General features: G+C 42.8%; 1 protein-coding gene across 3 annotated transcripts in view; it reads right to left on the reverse strand.

Moving 5' to 3' along the window:
* The window catches only part of LOC308133899 (protein MTSS 1-like), a 47,380-nt gene extending 35,117 nt beyond the window's left edge, over positions 1-12,263 (reverse strand). For all 3 annotated transcript variants that reach the window (XM_080501438.1, XM_080501437.1, XM_080501436.1), the window contains exons 1-3: positions 11,702-12,263; positions 9,601-9,662; positions 4,966-5,039 (exon numbers count right to left, since the gene is read on the reverse strand). In XM_080501438.1, the coding sequence (XP_080357564.1) occupies positions 4,966-5,039; positions 9,601-9,662; positions 11,702-11,773 (208 nt within the window). In that variant the 5' untranslated portion in view covers positions 11,774-12,263. The remainder of the gene's footprint in view (positions 1-4,965; positions 5,040-9,600; positions 9,663-11,701) is intronic.
* Positions 12,264-13,393: the final 1,130 nt, after the last annotated feature.

Raw genomic sequence — 13,393 nt, forward strand, 5'->3', positions numbered from 1 at the left:
TGATAACTTTAAAAGAAAGTTATATAAAAGACGGTATTTTGTAGCTCATGTGTTTAAAGTACAAAAGGAGGTATGCTCAGATTCACAATGACATGTAGGTTTTGTGTTTGCTTGTCCATATCCTCTAAATACCATAATTTATTGTGTTTTAGAGGACAGCTCATTCAAGATGAATCAAAGAGCAGTGGAAGCCCCTAAAATAAGTGTGCTGGGAGCAGGGAACATCTAAATCATGCACGGGTTTAATTCAAGCAAAGTTTATAAGCAGCAACAAATGCAAAACTCTGCTGAAAAACAATGAGCACGTCAGAATGACATTTATGAACGATGTTCCATATACAGTTGTATCCAAAACAGAAACTGGCAGCAACTTTTATAGACTCCAATAAAGTTATTTAATGGAAACATGCAAAGATGTAAAGCCATCATTTGCAATATTCTTTACAAAAGAATATGTTGCTTAGTCAAACCAAGTTTACTTAACTGATTCATGGTAAAGCATCTTTATCATTTCAATTTGAAACAGCAAGTTAATAGTAACTTCATATGTATTATTATGGTCCTGATTATGCTCTGATAATTGTTAATCCACTAAACAGGTATATAGGAATACACCGTCTGCACCATTTCTGATACTATTTCACAGTAACAGATTCATTTGTAAGTTTCCATGACATTGACAGACATTTTTCCATGTCGCTTGATGCCTGAGCACCTGAAGTCTGACCTAAATCCCGGTTACTTATTAACATTTGACAAGTTCAAATCAAACAGAATCATTAGACCCATTAGAGTGTTCTCAGTGCTTCAAGGTCTGAGCAGCACAGCGACTTGCGTAATGACTGTGGCCTGATCTCTGTTTGTTCAAATAAATCATGGAAAACAGTGGAGAAAGAGGCAGATGGTGAAGAAGGGTAGCACCTTGGCGCAGAAAAGCAGCATCACCACAGGCGGCGCCAAGCTGGAAACCAATGCAATTCAAAGTAGCTGCTGATCCAAGCCCTTTCTGGGGCATCTATGCTACATGGAGCCTATTTGTGCATATATTGAGCATAATAGAATATTTCCTTTTTTTGGCAGTTCACTGCTTCTTTGCTCTTTTACCCGAATCTGTCATTTCCCTTCTTATGCACACAACCTTAGACGGCAGATTCAGCTCACGTATATAAGGAATTGAAGAAAACTACTTGTATACACACTGATAACAGAAAAGCAATGTTGATAGCTTGAGGGAGACAATGAAAGAAAAACTGCTCCAGATGCCAAACAAAAAAAACAGCTTGATGAGTTCAATTGAGAAAGAACAAATTCAAATTCATGGCATATGGGATGTTTCCCCACTTCATTAACATCGACTTCAATAACATCAATTTATGCATCAAAACCTCCTTTATGGTGTCCCCTTCGTTATTATGTTTAGTTTTTTAAGCTTGTGTTTTGGCTTGCCACAGTGCTCTTGTGGATTTCTCAACTTGAGCACAAAAATAATCATTCAGATGGTTTAAGCCGATGTATAATATAAGCTTAGGTTACTGAAAAAGTTGACGCTGACAGACACGTCCATCCAAGCAGCGCTGACACCATCTCGGAAAAATGTAAGATCAGCTCTGAAAACACACGGACAAGCCACAGCGAAGGTTTTCACATGCAGCACTGATGGATAAGGTAATCAGAGCGGTAAGGACAAAAGCACAGAAAAAAAAACATAAAACTGCATGAAAACATATTAAATGTGGTTAGAAAAAGGCATTTTATGTGGAAAAGAAAATCATGTAAACAACATGGAAATGTAGGAAATCACTTGATAATTGCTGTTGCTGTAAAGGAGAAAATGTGAGATGTAATAGTGCAAAAGCCAGCTGAAAGATGGTTAAAACAACAATAATGTGGAGATACCAAAGCACACTTTTTTTTTTTTTTTGACTGAAACAACAAATCTGAGCACACTGGAGCAGGTGGTTATATCTAATCCTGTGTGTGTTAAGCACAAGAAAGAAAGAAATTCAGTCCATCCTGCACACATAAAGACAGTGTGCTCGTGTATGTGCTTGTTCTGTGACTACTACAGAGTAAAAACAGGGATTTGGGTGAAAGCTTAAGTCTCCCTTTACTTCTTTTATTCATACCTTGTCCACGTGGCAGCACTGTTGTTTGATTTCATTCAGGTGTAATCCGCCGAGATGAAACCTTAACAATTGCGAACAATGGAATAGGATCTTTCACCTTTCGTCGTTTATTCTGGTAAAACACTTTTCCTCAGTGAGTCTGATACTCATTTCTTCTTTAACTGTGCATTTTCCACACGGTCTAAGCAGTGCATAAACAGCAGAAACAAATCAGCAAGCCGCAGCTGACAATTACGTGAAGCTACAGAATTTCTTTGGATTACCGCCAAAAATCTGTTGTTTTTTTAAGAGACACATTTAGAGCTTCAGTGACGGCAGACATTTAATGCAACTGCCATAGAGTTCCAATCAAAATTTAAACAGGCGTCGATTACTTTTGATTTTCATTAAGATTGCAATAATGCCAAATTTAAACTTAAATGATATTTGAGGAACTTTAATGGATCGTCTTCACGTGTCGTAAATAAATGTTTGTCCAAAGTGTTAAAGTCCAAAGTTTGTCCAGTGAAAGTCAGCTAAAGCTCCTTCCCCTTCTCTGATCACTCTGCCTCAGTGATAAGCCTCCCAGAGCACCTCTCATTTAAACACCTTTAAACATTTGTTCTGTCAGGTATCAATACTCTGCTACTTCTTAGCGATCAGCAGCTCGAATCTTTATGAGCTATCATTACTGACGCTATCTAAGCAGCCCTGGCATCTCCAAAGGAAGCCGAAAGCTCAGTGCTCATGATTAACAGTCGAAATGACCTTTAATATGTGCACTATAAAATCTATGGCTACCTTTAAGGCTGTAGTTTGTTGTATTCCTCCTACTTAGACCACTCAGCATCGAGTACACACAAACACACACGGTCTATCTTATTTCTATGTGATTACCATGGCAATGGCTGTGAGAATCAGGTTAAGACTTGAAGGCAAACAGGAGGACAAGATGGAGGGAGATAAAACAGAATGAATAAAAGGAGCCACCCTTCACCATGTGTACACATGGCCTCGGTGGCCTCTGGCTAATTAGCAAATAGAACATCGTCGATGGAAAAAAAACAAACATACAAATGATCTTTGAAGAATTCTGAAACATGTACACACAGGCTGGGAATGAATGTGGTCAAAAATAAGCTGATCTCTTCTGTTTTGTACATGAACACTACAGTAAACTGATCTCTTCACTCAGCAGAAGGGTAAACAAGCCCTGTCATTTCAGAGAGGACCATTACAAAAGTAAAACAATCCTCTGAGAAGACAGCAGATTCCAACTGAGGGCTTTGGCTTGGTGATTAATGACCCTTCTTGACTCCTGGAAGAGGTTTTCTTTTTCTTATGATTTCACTTTTCAGAGATCTGTTGTCAGGTGTGACCTGATAAACTCTGCAGCTTTGTCATGGCTGTGTCAATAGAAGATAGTAAAAACTGCTAGAACTTAGCAAACGGGAGTAATGACCTACATAGTAACTTCAGTATATCTTAGAAAAACTGTGATTTAGCTCAAACCACTTCAAAAAGCAAAACAGACCTTAAAAATCACAACATCTCTATGCAGCTTTGTTCTCTCCTCTCCTACTGTTATCAGTGGTTTGTGCAGCCAGGCCAATTCACTATGGAGAAATCAAACAGCCATATCTGCAGGAAAACAGCCATTAGGTAGATAAAGTATGCATGAGTGTGCCCATGTTTGCAGTTGTACTGGACTTCGAACTAGTTGCCATTAAAACAGTAGCTCGGAATGATGTTCTGTCCAGACACTGAATAAATAACAAAAAGTTCGGCGCTTAACCGTAATGCAAAGAGACGTTTGTAATTATATTATTCAAAATAATAAGACAGATAAAAATCAACATCTTGCTCAAGTGTTCATAAGGCTGTAAAAAATAATCTTAAAGGCATAAAGGACTGTTCGCATATTTAAATAGTATAGGATGTAATAGAAACCCAGCAAAATTAAAACCGGAGCATAACAAAAACCACGTCGTCCTCTGTGTGCAACTACTGTGGGGACAGGTTATCTACCTGTAATAAAGCTGTGTCAGGCTGCACTATATATCAACTCAATATCCAGACTTGTCTCCTAAAGAGCTAAGGGGGTACAGTGAAGCCTGAGCACCAGAGCACAACATGATGAGTGTTAGGTGACACTGCAAAACCTGAGATACAAACTGGAGCGGGGGGACAAGGGGAGAAAGTGATGAAAGAGTTGATGAAAAATGATGCAATGGGCTTCAGTGAACCGTATTCCACTGCCGCACAGCGAACAGATACACCGTCTGCGTTATACAGAAAGAGGGAGAGAAGAATCCCTGCACTCCCTTCGTCAACCACCCCCCCCTCCTCTTTTGCTCCGTTCATTCTTCCCTCGTTCCTTTGAGTGAGGTGATGAATGTGTGTGTCCGTCTTAGTGCCTATTAATAGTGCGGAGCAGGCCTGGAGGTGTCAAAGCCGGGAAGGGATGAGATCTCTCACTCTCACTCTCACTCTCTCACTCCTCATGCAAATACAGAATTAACACAGATGACCAGAGAGTCCAGATGTAGCAGAGGTAGGGCATAGGTGGGGGGGGGGGCAGGCTGAGGAAAACCACAGAGGCTTGGGGGAAGAGGTGGAGGACAAAACCTGCAGCAGAGCTTCAAACAGCATAGTGATGGATTTACTACCCATGCGATGAAGCAAACAACCCACAAAGCTCCTCAGCAGAATGGGGTGAAACAGTGGACTTAGAAGAGGCAAGCTATATAGACAAACACGACGACGCAATGAGAGCCGAGTCAATACTCATTTCTGGGAACAGAGACATTAAAAGTTGGTTTTGGGCTTTAATTTTCGGCATCTGTGTGGCGATGCTTACCTCTTGAGTTGGTGGCCAGGTCGGCCACCTTCTGGAAGGCATCCAGGAAAGTCGCCACAGCAACTACAGTCGCCCTGTGAGAGGAGGAGAGGACAGAAATTACGAAACAAGACTAAGTTAGGAGAAAGAAAAATGCTTAAACAAGCAAAAAAAATCCCACTGTGTTGAATCGTGGAGGAAGTGGAAAGCACACGTAATCACTGGCAAAAACCTCATGATGCTTGTCAATCAACTGCAGTAGTTTCGTACAGGTGTTGACAGGAAAATGTATTAAGTAATCCAATCAACCTCGAGCTATTTTTGGTGGCCAGCAGGGACTACAAAAATGCAGTTCAAGCCCCTACATGGACAATGCACATGTATTTATTCTTCACTTAAGATCTGGACTTTGATTTAGTGACTGAAGTAACCCGTGTTGTGGAAGGCAAAGCACTGTATATATACTGTTAAGCGTGTGTATAAGTTCAGACTTGAGCGTGCCCCGCTGTGCGAGGAATGTCCATGTAATTACTTAGAGACCACTGGAATCTGTCCGGCTCAGCAGAGCAGCTCCAGTTTGCCACACTTACAGGTCAATGGAAGGACCAATGTGGGACCGACCCTGTCAAAGAAGGCCAGAAACTCACTGCTTCCGCCTTCTCAGGCGGCTTGTACAGTTTGGGAAACCACTGTGTCTCCACAAGAAATGGGCAAAATCCAGTGCCGTCATACAAAGTAAAGGAAGCTGGGTGTGAGATGATGTTCTGTTTTGCCCATCACACACATCATCTTGCTCGTATCCTGACCGATCAACTGCCTGGCTCCCCGACAAAGCAGGTACTTTTCTCGCTGGCAGCCTGACTGGCGAGCCGGATGACTTGTTAACTTGCAAAGACAGGCCTGCTTTCAGAGGGAACAGATCTTTCATGATCACAGGTACGAAGATGAAAGGCCGCTGGCGTGCGCATATACGCGATACCCGATCTGCCCGAGAGAAACGAGACGACCCATCAGTCACGCGTGTTTCACAAAGAGACACAATTGATGAGTAATTTTCCCGAAGCACGTCCTGCAACAAGACCTTGTTTGTTCTAACCTTAAGTATGTGAATTTGTAAACACTTGTTATCCTCCGTGGGCCAAAAAAAAAACAAAAAACCTTTAAAACCCAAGCTGGGAGTTTCCATTGACACTCTGTTGAGGTATCTTTCACAAACAGCTGAGTATTATGCTGTAACTCAACTCAACAAAGAAAAAAGTTCCATGTTTGGTTTCACCACAACAGTATTCCTACTTCCCTTGTCAAGGTCAGAGAGTGATGAGAAAGCATGATGCCCAGTGTTGTAATCTCCTATTTATTACTTTTGTGATGTGAGAAGTCTACAGGACCTTGTGTCCAATGGAACTTAACAACTTGTGTTGTTGCAGAGCTCACCAGAAGATCCAAGGGTGTTTCCTGCAAATGGAAAAAGAAACATACGCGCAGGCACACGCAGATTCCTTTCTATTAAAAGCCCAAGCGCGGGCACCAGAACAACCTCCAACTGATATCCGCCTCCAGTCTCCACTAATTTATACCATGTATGCGTTGGTCTGCGGATCGTATTTTTACGTGCACTCTGCAGCAACGTCATGTTCGGTCAACTTTACCTCATTAAGTCTTGTGTGCAGACTTGTTCAAAGTGTGATCTAAGCATCGTCGGCTCCAGAGCACGTGTGATTGTAAACAATCATGTTCCTTAGTCATCTGCTTTCATGTTTACATTTACAGGAGAACAGCGTTAAAGCGCTTCATGCGATCTTCACACTTCCTTGAACGTCTCGATATTTTCTGGCTCAGGCAGCAGGTAAAATAGGGCAATTTCTCTTCTTAACATATAAATGAAATCCTGTCTATGCGAGGAAGAAAAGCCAGGTTTTATTTCAGCTGACTGCTGGCCAAAAGCCTCAAGACTTCTGTGGCTGTTAAAAATGTAAAAAAAAAAAAAAAAGTGCTCCTATGAGAGCTCAGCTTTGCACATTGCTCCAACAATGACCCGACTGCTACCAGTGGTCTTAAAATCTGCACACACACACCCCCCCCCCCCGCGCTCCAGTCAAGACAAACGACTTTAACATATCTATTCCGCAAGGTCCTGGCCGAGCCAAGCCAAACTCCCTATTGAGCGCGCTGTAGTACAGCGGAGCGCTCTTTTTGACAATGACACATTCAGCACTGCTTCCCTCATCTATTCAGTTCAACACAAACCGGTATGAGACTAGAGTAAGTCTGAATCACAGAAAGAAATTGTGTTTACCTCCACGTGTTCGGAACACGTCATACATGAGGCGGAACCAATTGTAGTTTGTGCAATTTTTTGCTTTCTTATGCGACAGCCATAGATATATCCATGCGTTTGTCAATAAATCAATCCACTTATTCATCTACCGTCCACACAGTTAAGTACCTCTTCTTGAGCCCAATTGAGTTTTATAACCCTCCAATAGCATTCAAAGGCATTGGTTGCGAGAGTTGGAAGTTTTGTGGTGGCGTGTTTCAACACACATTAGCGTTAAACCAGAATGATAGAGGGCTGTGTGCGAGCCGCGCTCCATCACAGCTGCAGCGACCAGAGCCCACCAAACACTGACAAGTTAAAGGAGGACTGTGATTAGAAATCAGTACGCCTCTATTCCACCCTGCCCCGATTCTTCAAAGCAGTCTTTTGTGTGCGTGTGTGTGTGTGTAAGATGTCTTTAAAACCAGTAAGGGCAGGAGAAAAACCCAAATTCTGTATCAAAGAAAAAAGAAAAAAGACACAACTCCAACACTGTAATTGGTTGATTTCCTAGTTTCTTTTGTGAGAGGGGAGCAGGGGGGCTAAATTACAGACTAGTCGGCCTCAGGACGTTATTACACACACAGACGTATGCCGCTACGGCTGCTGGCCACTCACTTAACCAGGCCAAGCAGGGGAAGGTGGGCGTGTTTGTCTTTTACTGCATGTATGCATTACTGCGAGTGTGTCGCCTTGTGTAGTTCAGTGTCAAGGCAGATTACAGAGGTCTATGGGTTGAGAGGGGTTGCGTCCCATGCTCAAAAGGGCCATTTTGTCACTTGTCGCGGCTGGAGACGGGCTTTTAAAGCAGGCAGGGGGGGAAAAAAAGAAGAGGTTTTTATTTGTAGGTCACTGCCACAACCCCAGATAGCGCACGCTTATTAGCGCTTCAGCAGCGACGGCACCGTTACGGACGGCCATATGCCGCAACCGCTGCAGCTCGGCGCAGGGCGTGGGCCAAACTTAATTGGGGCAAAAGATGGTCTGAAATACCACAACACAGTAATTTTCAATGAACGATACTCATGGAAGAAGATCAACAAAGTAATCCGGATAGAAAAGATTCTAAACAAAGACACTAACCAACTCCTAATGCAAGTTAAGCTTGGCCTTTCTTTTTTTTTTTTTTTTGGTTTCCACCACTCAGGTAAACTCAGTTTGCTCTGTTTATCATTGACCTGGCATCCAGACACAAAAACATTCTCCAGTCATTAGCAGCAAGGTTACAAATACTCCCCTGAGCTCTGGCATGGCCGGGGTCACATATTTAACCCCTCGATGATGGAGACACTTGAATAACATATCACCATTAATCAGTATTAATAGTGAGAAAACTGCAGAGTGGGACCTCGAGTGGCCCCCGCGAAATTACTGTTGAGTCACTCTACCTTTATGCAACTGTCAGCGTTAGTCTGCCTGAGGACACGTGGACACTTAAATGGCCAGAGAACTGCCATGCACTGTTAATCAAAGAATAATTTAGACCGCAGGACATCCGTATTTGCAGTACTTGCGGGACAATGAACTTTTATTTCAGCTGTCATCAGTTGTTTGTCTCCTGACACATGGCCACTTAAAACCAACTAAGAGAGCTGGCCCGGGACTGGCAGTCACTGCGAGCGCAGGCGTTGGAATAATTCTGGCAGGAGGTGCGTGAATTTACATCGTCAGGAAGACAAATTAAATCAGGCTTAATTGAGACGAGATGGGGGGGGGGGAGGACACGCAAAAACAGCGGGACGGTATTGTTGAGAGATGAGGCTTTTATACATCTGCCATCATGCATTAATCAAAGGACACGTGGCAATTTATATACTTCCTGGAAATGGAATTACTCCTGACGTCTAATGCTAAAGTGCAGAATGTGAACAATAGAAACATCTTTGTGCAAAAAGCTACCAACATGGGGTATCAGAGAGGTTATGCAATCGTTTCAATGGCAATGCTTGGGGAGTTAAAAATGGCTGTAGCTTGTACAATCAACTGTCACCATTAAGTACAAAGTGAGAGGACACTTTCACTGAAGACAAACTTAATCCCAAAGGTTTAGAACGCAGTTAGTGTCAATCTAGTATTACAAATCCACCTCCTCACATGTTTCAACCGGTAGCCATGTTTTGTCTTTCTTGCGAAATGGACAATTCTGTAGCTGCATGAGGGACAAAAAAAAAAAAATGGCCTGATCTTTATCCACCTGACAAAATTACAAACCAAAGACATGTTTTTAACAAACAGATTATAGATTAAACTTCATGACAAAGTCCTCTTGATTTGTCTGTTTAAAGTTTTGGCTTTAATCTAACTGATGTGTGTGTACGTGCACACAAACATGCTCTCACCTTAGCTGCGACTGCAGTTTGCCGGCCTTGGTGATAAAGTCCTCCCAAATAGGGTAGCTGCTCTGTGGGGGGGAGGGGGGTGGGAGACAAATACACATAAACATGAGTGAGACAATCTCCTGATCAAACAGATTTCATTATTCTCACAGTTACATAACGACAGAGCCAGGATGAGGCCACGCTGATGCCTCGCCTCACCTTCAGGGCGAATAATCACTTACTGAGGGTTTGGCTTTTTTTAATATACACAATGTCAAGTCAAAAGTTGTTGTTTTTTTTTTTTGCCTCTGTAGATTTTCAAGCATTTGAGCAATTGAGACGGAATTATTTAAATGTACAAAACTGAAAAGTGAGACAATGTAAATGACCTCCCAAACAGCTGGCTTACATTTAAGCACCCCGACATTTAAATTCTGCATAATGAATTGAAAGAGTAGACATTACCATCATATGCTGGATGCGTGCGGCTGCAAAGTGGGTCACGGGCCTCTTTTGGAGAGATCCCCACACAAGAGCATTAATACTACAGCGTAATGAGCCGGGCTCCCAATGGGACTCTAATTTTTTTTTTTTTTTAATCCTAAATCAGGTCCCAGGCTGAAAATGGTTAAAGAGCCTCGCAATCGCTGAGAACAAGTGGCCTAATGCTTGGAGAGACGGCCCAGGACGAAATGATGACTGCGCCGTGAGCACATGTTGGCCACTGATGTGCTACTCCCGTCGGGGGGCCGGGGAATGTCGTGTTATGCTGTCAAACATTACACCCAACAACCAACTCCGTCCTCACTGCATACAGCCGCTCTTTCTCTCTCACTTTCCTCCGGTTACTTGGTCTTCCTTACATCACCTTTGTTCCTTTTAATCCCCTACCTCCCTCACTATACACGTCTATCTTCCTCCCCAACAGCACCATGACTAATGAGCTTTGTCTGCATTCCTTCCACCATTTTCTGTTACTCCTTTTACAAGATAAAGAGCAAGAATTTAAAAAAAAAAAACAAAACATCATTATTTGTCCCTTGGGGGTTATTATAAGAAGCTGAGAAGCAAAGCTGACATCAATGTCAACACGACATGACAGATTAGGGAGTTCAAATGCATTGAAATTGATGTTAAAGATCAGTGGGATCTAAAGCATTAATGCACTGTACTGCACAAAGCAGGACACACAGTGGATGTCAGGATTCTGACTAAGAAAGCTGCCACTGTAGGGACAAATGTCCCGCCGTTCTGAATGCAGACAGTGACGCTCCTGGCTTGGTATGACAAGTTGTCCACTAACCCGAAATGTAAAATGTGGGGAGTGCGGTGAATGGATTTCACTTCAATGGAAGTCACATTCAACTTCTCGTGCCAACGGCGAGGTCTGCCGTGCAAGATGCTCGACTGAGAGCAACGTGTGGTTCGGCGTCTTGACCGAGGACACTTCAACAGATGGCGATTTCAACAGCCGACCCTTCAAATTGGAAGATGAGAAACTCTACAAAAGTGAGACGGAGCTGATCCAGGTGAGGTTGAAACACAAGTTCACCTGCTAAATCTGTCTGCAATAAGAGACAGGAGGTATGGGGGGGGGGGGGGGGGGGGGACTGTGGGATGTGCTGAATGTCTGGGCAGTATTCATAACAAACCTCTCTGACTCCAGCAGACCTGCAGGCTGGCCATTTGACCCACACATGTCACAGCCCTCGGGCCCTGCAGGGTATAACCTCCCACCCTGACAGCTAAAGTCCCCCGCATTCCTCCAGGCAAGTACAACAGCTGGGGAATCTGATAATTGTCTCATCTGCCAGGCTGTCAGAAATAACATCAAAATAGGAGGACGGCCCAGATCTGTGGATGACGACTGCCCTAGATGGCTGCTGCATCCACATCAAACTAGAACATTATGGGGGGGGGGGGGGGGGGGGGGGGGGGGGGTCAACTTTATTAGAATCAATGGAAAGAGAGGGTAAACATATCAACACGAGTGTTAAACAATACGATGGCAGTTGAATGGATCTCGATTGGATGAGACGTTCCAGTCGACCTGGTGACTTTTTGAATAGCAGCCATTAGCTAATGAAACTTAAGATTCGTGAAGTATTTTACGCTTTCTTACTTTCATGTCTCCGATCACAGTCTGGAAGAGTCCTCCAAGCGCGCTGCATTCCTTCTCGATAACAGCCTCCATTTTCAGGACCACCTCCAGCGGTCAGTCCCGACTCTGCGAGCCGCCTTCACTCCTCCACCTCCGCCGGCTGACCAACCCCCCTCCTCTCTCTCTCTCCTTTCCTCCGCTGGAGGAAGGAAAAAAAACTACTACCAAGAAACCGAGAGAGGGAAAAAAAAAAAAAAAAAAAAACAACCAAGCGGCGCGAAATTAAGTAAACTGCGCGGCGAAATCGACGGAAAACAACTTCCCTGTTGTTTGTTAAGTTGGAGGAGAACGTGTAAACAAACGCAGCCCCGGTTCTCCGCACCGCTGCACCGACGCGACTTCAGACCGAGCGAGGCTGCTGTCCGCGGGGGGGAGAGACATTTAAATCCCCCTCTCTCCTCCGGGCCGCTCCGCTCGCAGCCATGACCGCAGCACAACACACCGATTCAGCGTTAATCCAAATTACTCGTCGGGGTTTCGTTATTCCGTATCCTGACAGGTAGGCGAATACCGACGCTCCGGGTTCCTCTCTCTGCCTTCCACAACGCCGAAGGAGAAAATGAATCCGTCAAACGATGTCAATAACACCTGCTTCCGGTTAACCCTTTCAAAATAACACCCGTGTCATCGTACGATCAATATGCTTCCGGTTAGCCACACAAAAACCAAACTATATAATAGTAATGTGGCTATAATTTCAAGTATGAAACCAATATTTCTCTTAGGTATTATGGAATCAATGTATTTTAAGAGATTTCAACATTATAATTACAATTAAGTCATTATACATTAATTCAATAGCTTGATGGTAAATATCCAACTGATGAAAACAACACATCTTAATTCAAATCAAGGGGTAACATTCAAAACAATTAATAGTCTATATTTCAAATTTATTTTGTATTGTTTTGTTTTTTCCTTCAATTTAAAAAAGTAATTGCTTATGGCAGAGCTGCACACGGGTGTTGTGGTTGTGGGTTCAGGTCTGAGCTGGTGTTGTGTGGAGCTTGAATGATTTTTGTGTGGCTTTTCACCAGACTTTTCTCCCATAGTCCAGTCATTTATATTCCATGCATGTGCCAGTGTGTGTGTGTGTGTGTGTGTGTGGTGTGTGTGTGTGTGTATGTGTGTGTGTAACTGCCTGTATGAATAGAAAGTGGTGGAGACAATGAAAGGATGGATGATTTATGTTGCTTAGTGATGCATCAACACAGTTGTAAACAAAGGACACACTAAACAAACACGCTGAAATTATCCACTAGTGAATGAAATGTATTTGAAAAACTGTGCTTAACTGCAATATTTCGTAAAGTGCAATACACCACCACCCCTCCCACACACACACACGTGGTTATAAAAGGCATCTGACATCAAATAAAAGCATATCTATTGATGGTTGAGTCATTATATCTCATTTGAGAATATCATATATAAAATATTTTTAATTATCAGTGGAGTTAGTCAGAAAAGTTAAACAAATGCTACCTTACAAATATCTACTGGAAGTATACAACTGTTTCAAAATGTATAAAAATGTAATGCCTGTTATCGTAGGATATTTCAAAGGTTAAATTAATTTAATTATCAAACAATGCCCATATATAATGTTACAAATATGTAACAAATAATTTGTGACACATCATTTATATCATT

The sequence above is a fragment of the Blennius ocellaris genome (assembly GCF_963422515.1).
Source record: "Blennius ocellaris genome assembly, chromosome: 8".
NCBI lineage: Eukaryota > Metazoa > Chordata > Actinopteri > Blenniiformes > Blenniidae > Blennius > Blennius ocellaris.